At 44.3% G+C, this 20,312-nt stretch overlaps 1 protein-coding gene across 13 annotated transcripts in view; it reads right to left on the bottom strand.

The window, feature by feature from the left end:
- Cacna1b (calcium voltage-gated channel subunit alpha1 B) overlaps positions 1-20,312 on the bottom strand; it is a 204,901-nt gene that overhangs the window by 27,866 nt on the left and 156,723 nt on the right. For 12 of the 13 annotated variants that reach the window (XM_063228637.1, XM_063228634.1, XM_063228641.1 and 9 more), the window contains 5 exons: positions 16,897-17,013; positions 16,460-16,525; positions 15,052-15,143; positions 13,121-13,265; positions 3,053-3,180 (listed from right to left, as the gene is read on the bottom strand). In XM_063228637.1, the coding sequence (XP_063084707.1) occupies positions 3,053-3,180; positions 13,121-13,265; positions 15,052-15,143; positions 16,460-16,525; positions 16,897-17,013 (548 nt within the window). The remainder of the gene's footprint in view (positions 1-3,052; positions 3,181-13,120; positions 13,266-15,051; positions 15,144-16,459; positions 16,526-16,896; positions 17,014-20,312) is intronic. The other variant, XM_063228692.1, reaches the window with a different exon arrangement.

Raw genomic sequence — 20,312 nt, 5'->3', positions numbered from 1 at the left:
AGAAGTGTGATTCTGATTCTTCCTTTGAGTCTTTACACTTCAAAGTCTTGAGGTAACAACAAAAGAGAAGCCAGAGAAAAGCAGCTCCAAATATCAACCACTCTGAAATCTCCCAGAGTATGCATGTGCTTACATACATGCACCTGTGCTGGCACACACACATACAACACACATAGGCATGTGCATACAGACATGCAATAAACTCTCACATATGAACTGATCACACATGGACAAGCACATACAAATGTACAGTTCCCTTGTACATCTACCCAGAGAGAAACTATCACATGTACATACAAAAACATGTGCATATACACATTTGCCTAGATCCACCCAAGTGCACAAATACATGTACACATATACCTGCACACAGAATCAAGATGAACACACATATGACATGTACACATGTGCACAGTACACATGGGTTCACAGACACTCACCAATGTAATCACACATGTGTAAACATGCACACAGATGTAAGCATGCATATGCACACATGTACACATCTGTGTTTGTGCACACATACACAGCCACACATGTATGTACACAGCCACACATGTACACATATACACACATGAAAATGTTGAAAAATTAACAGTTTTGTAGTTTCAAAGTGTCTCTCAAATACTAAAGAGACAACCAAAAGTGGTCATGTGTCTCCATAGTGCTGAAGACCTGGGATCCACACCTGCCTGCTCAGCTGCCACTAGCCTTCTCAGGCCATTTGGGACTATACCTTGGCTGAGGGATTTGTGAGGAGAGCTGTGTGTGCTGCTCATAGGACACGTCTGTCACTTTAGGCTCACAGGCTTGTGTAGGACCTGGTGTGCCATCTCTGGGACAAAGCTTATCTTTGTTTTCTACTCTTTGGCACTTTATCATATGCCCAATAGCCACTGTCTTGCAGAATCCCCTATTCCCATTTCTGGAACTTGGGAAATAGGTCGGGCCCTCACTGTGCATATTACAAAGCTGCAATCAACCCAGGTCCACCTTTAGCCATGGTGTATTGTGGAAGGCCTGGGTATGCAATTCATAAAGATTCAAGGGTGTTTTCTCTCGTTCTCTCTCTGACCTTTGCCCATTAGTGCAGATTATATCCCACAAAGTAAGTTTTCTGCAACACACTCCTTGGTTTTTTTTGTTTTTGTTTTTGTTTTGGTACTGGGGATTGAACTCATGACCTTGTGCTTGTCAGGCAGGCACTTGTGCCATTGAGCTAAATCCCTGGCTCAAACACATTCCTCTTGAGAAAATGCTCCCGAAACAGCAAAGACTCCAGATCAGAGTCAGAGTGGTGCCCCTAAGACATGCCTGAATGATGCCTCAGTTCCAGATGTTCCTGTCCTTTGCCTGACACATCCCACATATGACTGGCCTTCCTGACCACAGGACCCACTAAAAGATCCCTGAACCTGTGTGTGCCAGCATAATGTGGGTACTATAGGACGAAGATGTGTAATTATCCAATATGGTGGGGCTTCTAAAGCCAAGAAAATGGTCATGTACACCAAGAAACATAAGCAACTTCTATGCTTCCTCAGTACTGTGCAGAAACTAAACTCATTAAAATGGAGGATATACATGGAGATGCTATTGGTGTGGAAAAGCCTAGACAGAATAGGCCTGCATCCCTGGCTCCCAATGCGCCCAGATGGAGGATAAAGGAGCAAAGGGAGCTAAGGGAGCATGGCCAAGCCCTCAGGGTCTGTGGAGGACTCCTCACAGCCAGGGGAAACCCAAGGAGCCTGTGGGCAGCAGGAGCCTCACCAACAGGAATCTGACCACTTCCTCCAGGCATTCTCTCTGCAGGGTACAGAATGCAGAGTCATACATGGTGGACAAGGGCAGCCAGGGAGCTAGATGCAGGTCCATGGTCATCTTTTCTCTTCATTCATTCATGGTTTCTGAGCACTCATGGGGTGCACGGCACGAGCGGGCCTGTTCTTACCTAGCAGTCCGATATCAGTCCTACATCTCCTATGTCTGCCTTGCAGGGACCAGTTCTCAGTAGCTACTGCTGTAGCAGGTGAGTGAGTGAAAAAGTGAAGGACAGAAGAGCAGGTGAATAAGTGAATGAGCAGAGAGTGAATAATTGAAGTAGTGAAACGGTAAATGAGTGAGTGAATTAGTGAATGAATGGTTAAATGACTAAGCAGGTAAGTGAACAAGCAAAGGAGGAAGCAAATGAACATGTGAATGAGCAGGTGAGAGTGAAGGGGAGTGCAGATGTAGAGATGCATGGGCGGAGGTGGTGGTGCAGGTGAGGCACGGACAGGTAGATGGTATGAGCCCAAATGCGGTCTCTGCCCTGCCCACAGCACAGCACAGTGCAGGGCGCTTCCATGGACAACAGTCTCAACCAATCTCATCTGATTCCAATACCCTCCATGAAGCCCCACTCAGTCTGGAAATGGCTCGCTCCTCACTTAGGGAATTCATATGGTAACCATTTCCTGCCTTTCCCAATGGGTTGTGAACATTACTAAAGGCTGCCTGGTGGTTTCTCTGGCTTCAATCCAAGTTCATGAAGTACCCACTGTGAACATGGCTGAGAACACAGGCACATGTTGGCTCCTGTCCCCAAGGGAGATGGCAGAGAAGACTCTTGAGTCACCCAGGGGAAATATCCAAAAAGCCCATATTACTTTTGCCGCCTGAGTGTCACAGAATGGTGCAACCATACTGTCTCCACACTATCCAATACAGATGAACCTTGGGAGAAGGCAGGAAACATCCATGCATGACGAGCCCCAAGCCTCATAAACCTCCCAAATCTCACAGGACACCTAGGCACAGGCATCCTTCTGAAGGGCAACTGAGGATCTCAAATGTCTCTAGCCCTGGAGTCACATCAAGGCATACAAGACTAGAGAAGGATCACTCAAAGGGGTCACCAGTACCATTCCACATAGAGCAAGAGACCCTGGGTCCAAGACTGACACCTAAAGGGAACACTCACGTGAAATATGTCCAAGGCCATCCCTACACTGTCCCAGAAGCCATGGGTAAGGACATCCCTAAGGACCACTGAGCACTGGGGCTCACTCACCACGCAGCCGGGTCGTACTCAGCCCAGACCCGGATGAACTCGTCCAGGTGGTGAGGCCCTAGGATGGAAGAGTCCCGCGTGAGGTACTCAAAATTATCCATGATCACAGCCACAAAGAGGTTCAACATCTGCAGGACAGGAAGAAGAAGAGGTGACACAGAGAGACCTCAGCTTGCCCTCTAACTCCACCCTCGTCTTCCAACCACTGCTGTGTGGGGCTGTTCAGATAGCAAGGAGCACTCTGCTTTGACCAGTGCCAGCCAGACCTGCTTTCCAATGACATTCAGGTTCTCAGCTCCAGGGTTCTAGATCCTACACATGTACTTCCAACATTTAACTGCTGAAAGGCTCTGCACTCTACAGTCCTTTGCCAATTCAGGCTCCATGATCTTTTGCCCACCCTGATGCTCAGGTGACCCCTCCTCCACTCTATGAGAGGCACTGTGTCCCCTGAGGCTAGCTTTCTATGGTGTCAGTAGTGTGTACACGACCAGCCAGAAGCTTGGGTTTTCTAATAGAGCTGAAATTCATATAACATACAATTAATCATTTAAAATAAATAATTCAGAGGTACTTAGCACATTTACAATATTGTACAACCATCTCTCCAGTTTCAAATTTTTTCCATAATCCCACAAGACTGTCCTGCACACATTTATTAATCACCCCTTGCTCCTTACCCCATATTCTGGCAGCTACCAATCTTATCTCTCCCTCTAGGCTTGTTTAGTCTGGATATTTAATAAAAAGAGATTTTAAAAATCTGATCTTTTCTGTCTGGCTTCTTTCACTCTCTATAATGTGCTTGAGGCCCATCTGAACTGTAGTATGTGTCCGAATGTCCTTTCATCTTATGGCTGAAGGAGCTCCCCTCGATTCAGGGGCATTTGTGATATCACCACCTTTTGGCTAGTATGATGAATCATACTATAAATATTCACGTGCCAGTTTCTACACAGACATGTTTCTTGGCTGTGTACCTCAGAGTAGAATTGCTGGGTCACATGGTAATCTTATGCTCAGCTTTTTTTAGGAACTTCCAAATGTTTTCACAGCAGTTGCTGTGTTTTTAACATCCCCACCAGCAATGACCTGCAGTTCCTATTTCTCTTCAGCTTTGCCAATACTTGTCATTTTCTGTTCTTTTTTTTTAAAAAAATGTTATTACAGCTATCACTATACATGTGAAATGTTATCTTCATTGTGATTTTTATTTGTATGTCCTAATGACCAAAGACATTGAACACCTCTTCATGTAACTGTTGGCCATTTGTGTGTCTTTAGAAAACTGTTTTGGTCTTTTGCCCATTTTGAAATTTGTCTTTTTGTTCTTACATTGTAAAAATTGCATGTTTTTGGCACCAGGAACTGAACCCAGAACTTTTGTATTGAACTGTAACTCTAATTCTTTCTTCATTTTTAAAAAGTTTTGATACAGGATCTTTGCTAAATGTCTAAGTTGCCCATTCTGGCCTCAAACTTGTAAATCTTCCTGCCTCAGCCTCACAGAGTATGGGGACTACAGGCATGCACACTGTGTTAGGTTTAAAAGGTCTGTGGATAGGCTGGTGTATAGGCTGGATAATAACATCTTCTAAAATGTGTGATCTGTAATAATTTTTCCCATCTATAGACTATATTTTCATGTATTTAATGATGTACTCTGATATGCAAATTTTTAATTTTGAAGAAGTACAAATAATCTAACTTCCTTTTTTTATGATTGTTATCCATAGCCAAATTTGAGGTCTTAAAGTTTTATCTAATATGTATTCTTCTAATATTTTTAATTTTTCTGTTTAGGTCTTTGATCAGTTGGTTGTATATGGAGCAAGGTAGGGGTCATTATTTTGTACACAGATACAGTTTTCTTCATACCATCTGTTAGAGACCAGTCTCTCCCAGTTCAATTATCAATGAAAGAAAGTCATTGTCCTCTATGAACACCCTTGTCAAAAATCAGTTGGTTATAGATGTTTGGATTTATTTCTAGATTCTCAAATTTTATTCCACCAGCCTCTATGTTTATCCTTATATGAGCAACACTTAATTACTGTAGCTTTATAGTAAGTGTTGAAATGAAGAAATGTGGGCCCTCTAACATTTTCTTTTTTCTTTTCAAGCATGGGTTAGGCTATTTCTTTGCAATACCATAGGAACCTGAGAATCTGCTTTTCCACTTCTGCCACCATAAAGGCCACTAGGATTTTGATAGGGACTGCATTCATTCCATACATCACTTGAAGGAGTATTTACATTTTACCAATATTAAGCCTTCTAATTCACAGACATGGGATGATTTTCCATTTAATTAGGTCTTCTTTAACTTCTTTATACCCATGTTTCTGTGATTTGAATTTTGAAAAGTTTTTCGCCTCTTGGGTTATTCTATTCCTAGATGCCTTATTCTTTTGGAAGTTATTGAAAGAGGAATTATTTTTATGACTGTCCTTTCCAAAGTTTTCATTGCTGGTGAATAAAAATGCCACCGACTTTTGTTTATTAGATTTTGTACCCTGTAGCTTTGCTGAATTCATTTTTAGCTCCAGCAGTATTGCGTCTGAGTGCATTTGTGGGATTTTCTATATACAGAATCATGCTATGTTAAATTACAAAGAGTTCTTCCTTTCCAATTTGTATGCTTTTTCTTTTTCTTGCCTAGTAGTGTTGTGGCTGGAACTCTAATCACAACACTGAGAATGTGTGGAAAATGACCACTCTTGGCTGCTCAGCCCCTCTTTAGGGGACAGCCTCAGTCTTTTACCACCAAGCAGAATATTGGCTGTGCTTTTCATAAAAGTCCTTTATCACATTAAGTTTCCTTCTATTTCTAGTCTGTTATGCGTCTTTTGTTAATCATGAAAGGGTGTTGAAATTTGACAAATGCCTTTTCTCTCCCTATTGAAATGTTCATCATTTAACATTAATTTTTTCCAAGTTTAATCACTCTTGCATTCTTGGGATAAACCCCATTTAGTCATGGGGTATAATCTCTTAAATATGTTAGAACTAGTTGTCATGGGTGTTTTCATCAATATTCCCAAGGGCTATTAGTCTTCAGTTTCATGCATCGTCTGTGGCTATGGTATCAAGATGATGCCAGCATCACAGAATGTTAGTAGGTATTCCTCCTCTTCAATTTTTGGAGACAATTTGAGTGTAATTATTTTTTATTCTATATTTTTACTGTGATAAACACACATGACAAAAAAACTTACCTTTTTAGCCATTTTTAAGTATAGAGGTCACCAACAATAACACATACTCATTACAATCCAATCACCATCACCATTCCCCAGATTTTGTTCCATCTCTGAATTAAAACTGTGTCCCCATTCAATACTAACTTTCCGTTCTCCTCTTCCCCCTTTTCCTGGCAACCACCATCCTACTCCCTATCTCTATGAATTAGACTACTTGAGGCACCTTATATCAGACAGTATTTGTCCTTTTAAGACTGGCTTATTTCACTTAGCATAATGCTAAGTGAATGCATAATGCCTCAAGGGTATATCTATTTCACAGATGTGCCACAATTCCTTTCCTTTTTAAGCTCGTATAATATTCCATGTGTGTTCATACCACATTTTGTTTATTCCTCTATCTGTGGGTAGAAACTATGTTTGCCGCCTCTTTGGGGCTGCTATGAATGTGAGTTGATCAGGCATCTCTCTAAATCCTGGCCGTTCTAAATCCTGGTCATGGGCCATTTTGCAATTCATTCTTAATGTTTTAGGAATTGCTATAATGTTTCCCATTGCAACTGTATCATTTCACATTCTCAATATCAGAGCACAAGGGTTTGATTTTGTACATTATGGCCAACACTTGTTACTGTCTTTCCTCTTCTATCTTTTTGTTTGTTTGTTTGTTTGTTTTTGGTACGAGGATAGAGCTCAAGACCACATGCTTGCAAGGCAGGTGTTTATGTCACTGAGCTAAATTCCTGGCCCTTTTCTACACTTAAAAAATTACAATAGTAATACTAGTGAATATGAAATGACATCTCATTATGGCTTAGATTTGCATTTCCCTATCATCAGTGATGTTCACTATCTTTTCATCTGCCATGGTGAAAACATCCATTTGAATCCTTTGTACCCCTCTCCTCATTCTAGACAGTGCTGGGGATCAAACCTAGCAGTGCTACCACTGAGCTACATTCCCAACACTGTTTATTTTTTTACTTTGAGACAGGTTCTGCTAAATGACCCAAGCTGGCCTTGGAGCTTGCTAACTTCCTGTCTCAGCCTCCCCAGTAGCTGCCATATTCAGCCCTTTACCCCTTTCTTACTTGGGTTGTTGAGTTCTTTATGCATTCTGATGTTAACACTCCATCATATATATAATTTGCAAATATTTTCCACAGTATGTTAGTTTGCTCTCTTGGTTACCTTTGCCTTATTGCTGAGACAAAATACCAAATGCCCAAAACTAAGGAAGGAAAGGTTTATTTATTAGTTCACAGTTTGCGGAGGTTTCAGTTCATATCTGGCTGGCTCCAAGGCAGAGTGGAACACGGCAGAAGGCAACTGGTGGTGGAAAACAGCAAAAGCAACAAGAGCAAAACGGAAGGAGCACAAGGAAGACTTTTTCTGTCCCTTATATTGTATATAGGCCACATCCACCCTGGGGGGGTGTAGCACTCACATCCATCATCCTAACATTGAACCATGAATTGATTAAAAACTCTGGAAGCCTGCCTCTATGACTGAAATGACACTTTGGGGGACATCCAGACACAAACCATAACATTCCACCTCTGATCCCTCCAAAGATTCATGCACATCCATTATGCAAAAGTCATTTAGTCCATCTCTAACAGCTGCCGAAATCCTAACAGTTTCAGCATTGCTGCAAAGTACAAGTCTGAAGTCTCCTCTGAGATTTAAGGCAAACTCTCGGTTGTGAGGCTCTGTGTAAATGAAAAGAAAGTCAAACACTCCTGACATTCAGTGGCCCAACATAGACATTTCCATTCCAAAAGTTACAAACAGGGGAATATAAAGTATTGGAGCCAAAACAAGTCTGAAATCGAGCAGGGTAAACATTAAGTCTGGCAGTTCCATTGGGAACATCTGAAGCAATCTATGGTAAGTTCTGGACTCCAAAAGGCTTATGTGACTTCACTTGTATGGCATTTCCAGTGGCTATACCTCCCATGGCTTCTCTCTTAGGCCCACTTTGCTCAATTCTTGCAGCTTTTCTTAGATGATTCACATTCCTAGCTTTTCTAAACTTCTGGGGTCTCCACTGTACTTTTGGTTTTGCTCTCACAGCTTCACATATTGCTTCTCAGGAGCACAATGCCTTCCAGGCCTTCTGAAATCTGGGTACAAGCCTTTAAACCTCAGAACTCTTGCATTCTGCCTGCACCTAAAGCCAGCACCACATGGATGATGCCAAGATTCACTGCCAGCTGGAACAGTAGCAAGGCTTTCTTCACTCTTGGTTGTAGTGATTGAGTGCCTGAATCAGTGGGCACTCTGAATCCACTTTGAATTCTGAGGAACATATTCTCTAGGCCTGTCAGTCTGGAACTTGGTATGGTAGCTGCCATTTTGGAACCTGGTGTGGCAGGGTATTTCATTACTGATTTAATCGCCGTATTTATAAGTCTGCTCAGATCTTCTACACCACCATTCCAGAACCTGGTACAGCTGCCACCATTCACGAACATGAGTCCTGAGGCTTTCTCCTCAAAGCAAAGTTTTTCACTTTTGCAGTTTTGAGGCAGCAAAGAGTGGTGACTTGCTGCTTCTTGTGATGCCCTCAAGCCAACTTCATATTCTCCTATTCCTTCTGAGCAATCAAAATTTTCTCAGCTCTATCTTTGCAGTCCACATCTTTTTTGGAGCTTTTTTCTTGACCAAACTCACATTTCAAATCATCCTGCTACGTTCTTTGCCCTTGATTTGCAACATAAATCTGGCAAAAAGTCTCCAATGCCACAGTCATGCCACAGCCTCAATGTTTGACTTGAAATTTCCTCTGCTAGATTAGTCTGCTACCCTTAATCTTAGTTTCAGACAAAGTCTGAGGACATGAACAAAATAGAGAACACCCTTCTGCCAAGCCATAACACATATTTTCTGGAGTTCAACAACCAATGCAGTTCTTCTTCCCAGCAGAAACCTCTGGAGCCTGGTCCTTACTTGCAGGATTTCTCTTTTTTTTTTTTTTTTTTGTACTAAGAGCTGAACTCAGGACCTTGTGTTAGCCAGGCAGGCACTTATGTCACTGAGCTATATCCCTGATGACTGGCAGGATTTCTATCAGCCTTCTGGTCCTTTGAGCTCTGATCAAAATTTCCCATACAGAACAGCCTAAGGTGTTACAGCTCTACTCTTTCAGATAACATCCTGAACCTTTTCAAACTCTTCCCACAAGCCATTTCCAAAGGCTCTTGAACCACATGGTCAGATACAGTCACAGCAATGACCCCACTCCTGGTACCAAATTCTGTCTTGGTTACTTTTCTTTCATTGCTGAGACAAAATACCTGATGCTCCAAATTAGGGTAGGACAGATTTATTTAGCTCACAGTTTGTGGAGGTTTCAGTTCATATTTGGCTGGCTCTAAGGCAGAGTGGCAAATGGCAGAGGGAAACAGTTCACAGAGGTAGAAAACAGCAAAAGCACCAAGAGCAAAAAGGGAGGAGCACAAAAGAAGACTTTACCCATTATATTGCATGTAGGCTATACCTACCCTATGGCAGATATAGCACTCACACCCAGAATCCCAATACAGAACCATGAATCAATCACAAATTCTAGAAGCTTACCTCCTTGACTGAATGAGGCTTTAAGGGGCGATCTAGACACAAATCACAACAGTTGCTTTTTATTCTACTGGTAGTGTTCTTCGATGCAAAGCAGTTTTTAATTTTGAATTGTTCAATTTACCTACTTTTGTTTCATTATAGTTTTAGTGTCAAATCTAACAAATACAAGGTGATAAACATTTATGCCCTATATTTTCTTTAAAAGCATTATAGTTCTGGTTTTTAAATTTAGTTCTTTTATTAATTTAAAGTTCACTTTATATAGAGTATAAGGTAAGAATCCAACTTTGGTCTTTCACATATTCAGGTTTTCTAACACTGTTGTTGAAAAGACTGCCCTTTCACCACTGACTGGTCTTGGATTTCTCTTTATGGAAAGGTATGTCATTACTGACTTAATCTCCATATTTGTAAGTCTGCTCAGATCTTCTACATTTCCATAAGTCAGTGGTGGTCATTTGTATCTAGGAGTTTATTCACTTTAACAGCTTGGGTTACAAAATGCAGGTTGCCTGAGAATTTCACATCTCTAAGTCTCCACCTCTTCATTGTGATAAAAATGCCAACCTTAAAATTGTTACCACAACTGAAATATTTAATGTATTCATAAGACAGCAAAATGTGTGACTCAACAATTATCAGCAGATTGTCATTATCAACATCACCTTGTATTACTGTCAACATTCTTCAATTTCTGTAAAGGTAAACCAACTGCTAGCCCTAACCCCTTCTGCCACACACTCCAAAATCATAATTCCATTTTTTTCCTCTTTACTTTTCTGCAATGCCAGTGTATTTGAAAGCATGAATTGCCCAGCAGCTTGAACCCCTTAGTAAGTACCAAGAGGTGAAGCTCTGGTCCACACCCTTTCTCCATGTCAGTTAAGGACAAGGCAGCAGGTCAAATAGAGAGCCAAGACATAAAGGACAATAACTGCCAATCACCTACTCCTCTGGAGAAGGGTGACACCTAAACCAGGGATTCCTCAACTCACCCTTGACAGACAGCACTGTGGAACATGACTCTCTGGAGAGCCCCATCTCTGCAGTCAGGTACAGTAAGACCAGGGCTAGGCTAGGCTTTATGTTCACAAGTGGGCTAGTTCTCACAGCACCAGTCTTCAAATGGTATTGTACATAAGCCAATGCTCAAAATGCTTCCAGGATAGTGATTCTCCAGAGTGGCCACCTTCCTACTACTCATCAGGTCTTCTGAGGGATAAGGAGATGACCCCAAAATGCAATCGTCCACTTGATTTCTGACAATTAATGAGACACAGTCTTTCAAGTCTTCTGTTTCTATTTAATGTGAAGTGCATGTATTTTAGGTACATGCCTTCCTGACCACCCTGGCTTTCTTAAGATGGTGGCTTCTGAAACTCAAGGGCCACACTCTGTAAAAATCCTACTACCTTCATCTTCCCTGAACAGTCTCCAGTTTTTCTCATTCCAGCAGAAGTATAGATAGCCTCCCTCTGCTCGCTTTTAGAACTCTGTACTTCATTACTCATGTCCTCTACTAACCTCTTCTCGATTATGTGGATAATTTAATACCTAGATGTCCTCTACTGTCATCATCATTCATGTTGCTTTCAAGGCCCACAGTGATGGGCTGATCACTGCCTGGTATTCCCACTGGTGGGCTTTTCAACCTAAGCCATTTCCTAACTCCTAAAATATGCCAAGGTTGGTTATTCCTAATGACTACTGACAATGATGCTATCAGCTCTCCCCAGTCTTCACTTCACATGTTCCATACCCTAACCATGTTACTTAGCCTTCCAATCCATTTGCCCTAAGACTTCATCACTACAAGAACCTCCAACCCAGTGCCTCTGACCTTACTTCCAGTACCAGGACCGCATTCTCACATACACCCTTCTCTCCACGTTACACTTGTCTGGAAAATTTTAAATCTGGATACCGAACATCTCTACCCATGGATTTCAAGGAGCTGACTGTGGCCAGAGAAAGCACAATTGTGCTGGCTGGCCCCACTCTAGGTCATGGCTGTGGACATAAGAAACCCTTCAGCACTGTGCTTGGTGGGAGCGGGGTCTGTCCCTGTTATGCCCCTCACTGCTCACTGAGCTTGAATGCATTGCCAAATTTCCTTTTCCATCATGCCACAAAAACTGTTTCTGCAAGGATCACCATCCACCTCCATCATCCATTGTTAAACACTGTCTCACTTTACCTTCTAACAATATGTCAGAGCGTACATTATTCCCTCCCTCTGGACCACTGCTCTCTACCTGCCTAGGTGCCCTCTCTCAGCTTCAGGACTCAGTGCTCCTATCTATCTCCTGTGTAGCAGGGACAGAAATCTTCTGCCTTCTTCTCAATTTTCATCTTTCCTTATATCAATGCTCCTCAAAGTGTAGCACTTGCAGAATTACCCCTGAACTCATTGAAACTCAAATTCCCAGATTCCTGTCACAGAAATCTTGATATAGCGAGCCTGGAGAGAGCCCAGGAATCTGTATTTCTAACTAGCACTCAAACAATGCTTAAATTATGCATAGGTTTCTGGAACACACTTTACAGCAAGGACCTAGAGGATATCTTCCAGCCCCACAGACAATTCAAACACCACTGGCAACTCATTCATATCTCTAGTCCAGAGGTCTGTGAAGCATCTGTATCTCCTCTGTCCCCAACCCACACCTGCAATGCCCCCACAGAACTCAGAAAGAGCTACCAATGTTACCCATTTCCCAGAAGATTCCAGGTGTGGGCTTTTTTTAAAGTGCAGTTTCATTTTCTTTTTCTTAATGAGGTCAGTTCTACCTGTAAATTAGCAACCTAGCCCTCATACACTAAGCCACTGCCTCCCTACTTACTCTGTGGCCCCTTCCTTTACCAGAGCCAAACTGTGAAACACTGAGCAGATCATGGTACACACCTGTTCCAAGGCTCCAGGGTCCCAGTGACCTAGAATAGGACCAACACTGCTGGGACCCATCAGTCCACCTTCTCTGATCCAATCCCATTATTGTCATGCTGGCTTCCTTTCCACATCCCATCACACAGTGAACACCTTTCTAGCAGCTGGAAACCAATGGGCAACTTTCCCCTGGAAACCTAATCCTTCCATGGAAGTTAGTAAGGGCCTGCAGGAGCTCATTCTCATTGGGTTCTGAGGTTGTTGGCTCTGAGGGAATGGAGGACCTCACTATGCAATCAGTTGGTGATGTGTATGGGTCAAAGCCAAGGACCAAAAGATATGGAGCCTCAAGATGAACTGAGACAGGTAAACACAAGTACAGTGACCAAGACTTACCAGAAAGGAGCAAAGGAAGATAAAAGATACGAAGTAAAAGTAGGCAAAGTCACTCCCACACTCGCTGGCATTAGCATGTGGATCACAGGCCCGGTTGCTCAGACAAGACAGCATGATCTCATGCCAGGCCTCTCCTGTGGCACTCCTGAGAAGAGAAGAGGTGGGAGCTTACAGTGAGGCCACAAGGTAAGGTCTGCAGCACACTCGCCATGAGCTGAGGGAGCTGGGCTCTTGGAGAACTGTGTGAATGCACCCCACTCCTAAGTTCCCACATTTAGGTAAGGCCTATGTGACAGATGACTGTTACTTCAAAAGACTCCTTTGACATTAGATTCCCAAACTGACCATTACCTGAGAAAGCTTTTACTAAGAGTCTACTGGACTAGGATTGGTGCCACAGTAAGCACTCTTTGATAGACACAACAGGTCCAGCATACTCCTGATTTCCCAATATGTATCTCTTCATTTCAAGAAGCAGGACTCTACCATTCCAGCTACTTTGGTGAAAACTACTGCACACCTTTGTCTCTAAATCCTGCCCATCAGCTTGGATGCCCTGAGAAATCAGCTAAGGTTTCTCTATTCAGCTGGGGCCAGGCAGCAGTGAGCCTCCTAAGCCGCCACAATGGTTCTGCCTGCATGGCAGCCCAGCAGGGACAGAAGACAGGATGGATCTTGACATTGCTCAGTTCTGGGCTGCCAGAGTCTACTCTTTTTCCCAACCTCATCCACCTCTATCTATACATAAGCTGTTCCAGCTTCCTTTCCTCCAACACCTTGGACACACTTCAACCTGACAAGAGCTCAGGGATAGCAGAAACCTTTGAAAACAAAGACGTAAAACTAAGACTGACATCACAGGTTTGCCTCATATCTTTGTGGCATATAGCAGAATAAGTGAAGAAAGAAAATTAATGCAAATGAAACCAAGAGAAACATGATTTGGGGAAAGCATATACCTGAAGATACATGTTCACCTCATGCAAAGAAACAAGAAACAGAAAATGTTCTCCAGGCATCTTAGCAAAGCAAGTTTTGGTTTCAGCTTACCCTCCTCCCAGGAAACTGCCTGAGAGAGAGGGCATAGAGACAATCCCAAGGCTGGTTCTGCAGCAGCTCTGCATATTTGTATATAGGAACAAGTCAGCATCTTCACTATAAATCCCTGCAAAAAGCCCTTTTCCCTCTGCTCCAGGATCATGAGTGGCAAAATGAGACTCCGAAGGCAAGAAAATACATTCATCCCTCTTCCTTATCTGAAAGGTCACTCTCAGATGAGGTGGGTCAATGTCTAGTCTACAGAGGGTCTTTTCTGTCTGGGAACAACAGCTACTACTGACCCTCCTTCCAAGAAAGCACCTGAAAGTTCCAAAGCTTGTATCAAAGGCCTCCTGCACCTGCCTCCCACCTTGGTGCTCTGCTCAGCTGTATCCAGGAACTGAGGGTAGGAGGCAGAGATGCATTCAGACAAGCAGCTCTGGCCAGCTGGACTCTTTGGGCCACTGCAGAGCTGCTAACTGTACATAGCTGTTCTCCCTAAAATTTACCTCTCCATCACCCTCTCCACCCCTGATCAGTAAAGGTATAGAAGGAAAGCTAGAGAACAACACTCCAAGAAAGACCCTGTCAGGCACCTTCTATCCTCTTAGCTTCACTGAAGCCCACTAAGATGTCACCAGGGAGCAGAAACAAGGCAGTGTAGTGCACACTGGCCCAGAGATCCCCAGTTCTCTCCCTGAGGGGCTTTTTTCAGTCTGAGGCTGTGGCAGCCAGCAGGAGCCCTTTTAAAATAATGGGATGAATGGCGAAAAAGAATGGCAAAGATCCACCAAGCGGAAGCAGAGGGTGGAGGGAGGGGTCACCACATGGCACCCATCCTCCTCTATCCTGAAGAAACATGGACACTGGCCTGGACTGACCACACAACACACCTGAACAGCAGCATCAAGGCTTGTAAGAATGTCCGGAAGTTGTTGTGCCGGTTGATGCTAGTGTCATCGTCCAAGGCAATATTTCCAAACACCTGAAATGGAGAACCACAGCATGCTTACACAGCAAGTCCTGGAAGCCATGGCAGAAGGCTGAGCTGGAATAGGTGTACATGCAACTTGGGGGCTGCCCAGGGCCCAATGTGCATTTCTACAATAGATAACCACTTGCTAGCTGAAAACTCATGTCCCAGAGCTCTGTATCTGCCAGCTCCAGCCTGTCCCTGGGATGGGGCTTGTCTCTATTAAACATAGGACAAGATCCATTTCAGGTCATGCTTGGTCAACACTCTAAATCAGGAGTTATATTATAATCATTCTGAGAATTGGAGGATCACTGGAGAATTTCTTGCAAGACCTTCATGCAAATTGTGGAGCAGGCTTTTTATCCATTCTAACCAATTTTATTCAGGGTAAAAAATATAAATGAGTCAAGGACCATACTCAGTCTAAAACCTAGAACCTGGCTACAGACTTACAAACTATCACATTTCCACAAAGATCAGCAACATACATACATTCACAAGCCAAATCAAAATTATACGCAAATTTTAAACTGAAAGAACTTTTCAATCTCTATAATTAGAGTTTAACTAATTCAGTTCAACTTTAAGATACTTACACTTCCAATCACAAATTGGAACTCCTGATATTGGGAAGTGATCAGATGCCTAAACTTTATTTAGAACTAGACTGTTTTCAAAATCCCCACTCCCAAAATAGCTACAAAGTATTCTTTGGCAAAATAACTTCTGATATTGGGAAGTGACAAGATGCCTAAACTTTATTTAGAGTAAGACTGTTTTCAAAATTCCCACCCCTAGAATGGTTACAAAGTATTCTTTGGCAAAATAAAGATCTGCTAAATTATGTGAGATGAATTTGTCACAGTGCAGTGACCTGATGGCGTCATACTCGCACGCCCCAGCAGACTCCTTGGGAGCACAACTCCTGTGATGTGTCAGGAGCTGTCCTTCCCTGCAGTACAACAGAATGGAAAGGATGCTGCTTTGCATCCTGAGATTTGCTCCAAATCCAGCCCAACACCTTAACATTTCTGGCCCTGAAGGCTACCCTCAAGAACACTACAGCATGGCTTTCCAGAGGGTCAGGAGTAGGCAGAGAGCTGGTCTATCCCTCACAAAGAGATGCTGGGAGTGGCCTAGCCTCGGTGCCTCTCTACCTGAAACAGTACTTCTGAAGATCCAGGTTTCTCAGTACCTGGCTCACGGCAAATGTTCAGTTAAGTGTCAGCTTATTATTATCATCATTTAATGATCATAATCCATGCCCTCATGCTCCGGTGAACAGGAGCCCTGGGCACAGCCCAATATGAGCAGATAGCACCTACCTGCATGCCGATGATGGCGTAGATGAAGAACAGCATGGCGATGAGGAGGCACACATAGGGCAGCGCCTGGAGACACAGGCACATCAGCTCCCAGCTGTGTCTGAGGCCCTGCAGATCTTAGCTTGACACAGTTCTACTCCCTATCAGGCCCCTCTGCCAAAGGACAGCTCTGTTTCTTCTTCTATAAATTGGGATCATAAACTTCACCTTAGAGTTTCTGTGGGCATTAAGATAATCTAAAAGTCACTCACAATACTTTTATAAGCTGCAATAGGACCACAGTTGTCAATGAAGACACACACATCCCTACTCCTATGCAGCCTGTCAAAGGAGGGAATTTCTGGGGGTTAGAGGGCAGGAAAGGTGACAAAGGAAGAGGAACGGAAATTACCTGCAGAGAGCTGTCCCACCCTACCCACACTGGCACCCCACTTCACCTTGAAGGACTGGACAAAAGTCCACAGCAGGATGCGGATGGTGTAGCCCTGGCGGAGCAGTTTAATGAGCCGTGCAGCTCTGAAGAGACGCAGGAAGCTGAGGTTGATGAAGTTGTTCTGCAGAGAAAGAGGATTGCTCTCTGACCTTCAGAAATCACCCCTCAAAAAGTGCAGGCAAGCTGCTTTTACCCTGTGCGCTGTCCCTGAGTCCCTCAAGGACAAGTGCTTAAAAAGAAATCAAAACAGGTACTGCTTCACAGTCTAAGCAGCAACTGGCCACCAAAAAAAAAGAAAAGAGAAAAAAAAACCTTCCAAAAGAAAAGCTTGTCACTATGAGTCATTTCTCATGCAGCAAATACCCTCTCTACTCTAGGGCTACCCTTCAGTGATGAGGGACAGAGACAGAAGCTCCCTGAAGCAACTCTCTGCTGCCAGGTAAGCCTAAGAGAAGAGATCTGGGGACCACCTCTCACAGGACACAGCCAAGATGTCCAGGTGACAAGCTGAGAGCAACTGCCTCTCCAGTGGACACTGTGAAAGGGACTCCCCTGCCCAGGTTTGGCAGCTACATCCTTCCCTTCCAGGCTGAGCTAGTGAAGTCCAGGCCTGCCTGGAACCCCAGCCGCCTCCCCCAGGGGTTCTCTGGTCAGGGAAAGGGCAGGTACAGCCTCTCTGCAGCTCTTGCCGTGGAAGCTACCTGTACAACCTTCAGTCCACAGGTTTTTGCTCCAGAGAACCCATACTATTTAGTGCTTCTCAAAATCAAGCACAGTGATAAACTGGTAAACCCAGATTCCAAAGATTACCTGGGAGTGAGGTTTACCTGGGAGCACCAGGCACCTTGGATTATTGGCAAGCCTTTTTTAAGAGAGTGTGGCTCTGTAGAGCCAGGCACTTTCTGCCTATCTAACTTTGAGACCCAGAACCTGGTCTGAGGGTAAGTTCCTGCTGATTTGGTATTTTTAAATATGCAAGCAGCTCAGGCACATTTGTGTTGTCATACTCATTGATTGAATAAAGAGAAAAGAGAACACAGATGTTGCAGGTGTTGAATGAGACAGCAGTAGAGAAAGAGCACATGCAAGCATGGGTGGGAGGGACACCGGGGTAGATGCTCCAGGGCTGCCTGTCTTGGCCAGTTGAGGAGTTCATGGAGGAATGGGCCTCACAATGACTTCAAAGACATCTCTGTTCTGCCTGCCACCTCCATGATCAGAGGACAGTTTCTGTGATTCCCACTATGGTCTCAGGGTCTCTAGACTATTGCTGCAGTAGGAGACTCAAGTTTCCTAGAAGGACCCAAGTGGCATGTGGAAGCTCTGCACATGAAACTGACCCTGAACAATGCCAGAGGGTTCGGGGGGCACAAGAGGCCCCACTGTCCACATCAGCAAGGTGTGACAGGCCTCAGGCCACAATCCTTAAAGAGGTACCACCGTAGCTGTAGCTCCCTGACCCACATAGACAAGGAAAGAGAATCTTGTCAGACATGGTGGCCAAGAATGTTCAGTGGCCACTGTGGGCCCTGAGGAGATACAAACAAGCCCAGCTTTAGCATACAGGTGGGGGATAGGACACTGTGTCCAGGTTAGGCAATCCCTGTACAAGATGCTGGAGGGCAGGGACAGGTATCCAACCTCTCTGGGGCTCCACTTTGAGAGGACATGCTCAGGTGAGTCTGAAGGGACAAGGATTGTAACACTGTGCCTGCCCAGCTTAAAGTCATCTGCAGTTGGGTGGCTGGCACAGACATGATTTCCTGAAGATTTGGGGAAACTGACAGCCCCTGGAATGTAAGGAAGAATAAAAGATAACAGAGAAAGTGAGAACAAGTTATGAAGAATAACAGCTCACCTAAAGGACCTGAAGTGGAGACACATAACATCCTGTGTTGGGAACAGGTTGCCACCCCTTCTCCTAGCTGGGTATTCAGGAAAGGGTCTGCTACCTGGCAACAGACAGACAACCCTGGAGTGCCGTGAAGACAGATGGCAATAGCTACAGACACCCACACACAGTAATGGGCGGGGTAACTTACATGCAGGATGGCAGGAAACAGCAAGCACAGGGCTGTGCACCATGTACCATCACCTCTGGCCCTGGTCAACCTCTCAGAGGTGGATGCAACCTGCCATATCCTCCCAGGATCTGTGGTTTCTGCTGCACAGGAAGCTGCTACACCCAATTCAAAGCCCAATTGGTCCTTATTGCCACCTCACTTTCAGTCAGACATCACTCTATTTAAGGAAGACTCATTTAAGTGGACGGACATCACCTAACCCTCACCCAAAAACATGCTCAGGCACTAGGGTCATTCATGTCCAGGCAGTAAGAGATAATTGAGGACATGAACTACAATATGTGCCAACTCTGGAGGCTGCTGCCCTACAAAGGTCATCCCGCCCAAGGTTCAGCAGTTGGCACCCAAGGCCACCACGGTCTCTGGCTATAGTCACAAGGATGTGGGGGCTTGCTCCTGATTGTCAACTGGGCACTCGGGCTAGACCTGTGGACACTGCTGGCCATGCACCATGTTGGAGGAGATCCTGCGATCATAAGCAAGTTGCTGTCTTACCTTCATTCTAGTGGGGATTGATGGATAAAAAAGGAAAGAAAATGTGCATATACACATTTGCCACACATCTGCTGGTCATATGTGCCAGAAGGAGGATGGGAAAAGATGGCTTGAGCTGATGACCTGGATACTTCTGCAGCATCTAATGCTGTTCTTTCAAAACTCAAGCTTTCCATTCCAGTTATAAAAACCTACATGACAAGCCTACAGCCTCTATAAAAGGTATCTCAAGTATCTGCTCCTTGAGATGAATTTTGATAGCCACAGCTGAGGCTAAGTTGTACCAAACACCCTTACTTTTGCCCCCAAATTCTTGAAACCTGGCAGGGGGCCTCAGGTGCACCTGCACTCTATAGGCTAGTGACACATGGCTGGAAGCTCTGCATTCCGCTATCTACTAGTACAGGGCACCTGCTTCTAGTCAAACCCTTCACAGCATTTCTGAATCATGGAGTCCAAACCTATACTTCAGGCTTGACCCCTGCAGAAGGACTTGCTCAGGAAGGACACCTGCTACAGGGCACTTCAGCAGCCAACGAGGCAAAGCCAAACCTTCTTGGTTGGACAGATAGGAACAGCAGAGAGGAGATAAATCTGCAACAGAAACCACAGAATTGCAGGGACCCAGAGCAGTATCCTCCTGCCAGGCTAGGCAAGAAAATCTGTCCTGGGAACTTACCCCACCACCACCACTGCAGAATCACCTACTTTCCCTCCCTGGCTTGGTCCTAGATTCAGACAGCTTCTGGGAGGCCCTCAGAAGCCCTACTGGGTCCTGGGTGCTGGGGAGAGTGCACAAGAGGCTAGAGGTGAGTGGGTGCAGCAGAATCCAGCCATGCCT

This window comes from Cavia porcellus, unplaced genomic scaffold (assembly GCF_034190915.1).
Source record: "Cavia porcellus strain 051 isolate PalLab524CR breed Dunkin Hartley unplaced genomic scaffold, mCavPor4.1 scaffold_1, whole genome shotgun sequence".
Classification (NCBI taxonomy): Eukaryota; Metazoa; Chordata; class Mammalia; order Rodentia; family Caviidae; genus Cavia; species Cavia porcellus.
The sequence above is the reverse complement of the archived record's forward strand: the minus strand, read 5'-3'. Positions and strand labels throughout refer to the sequence as shown.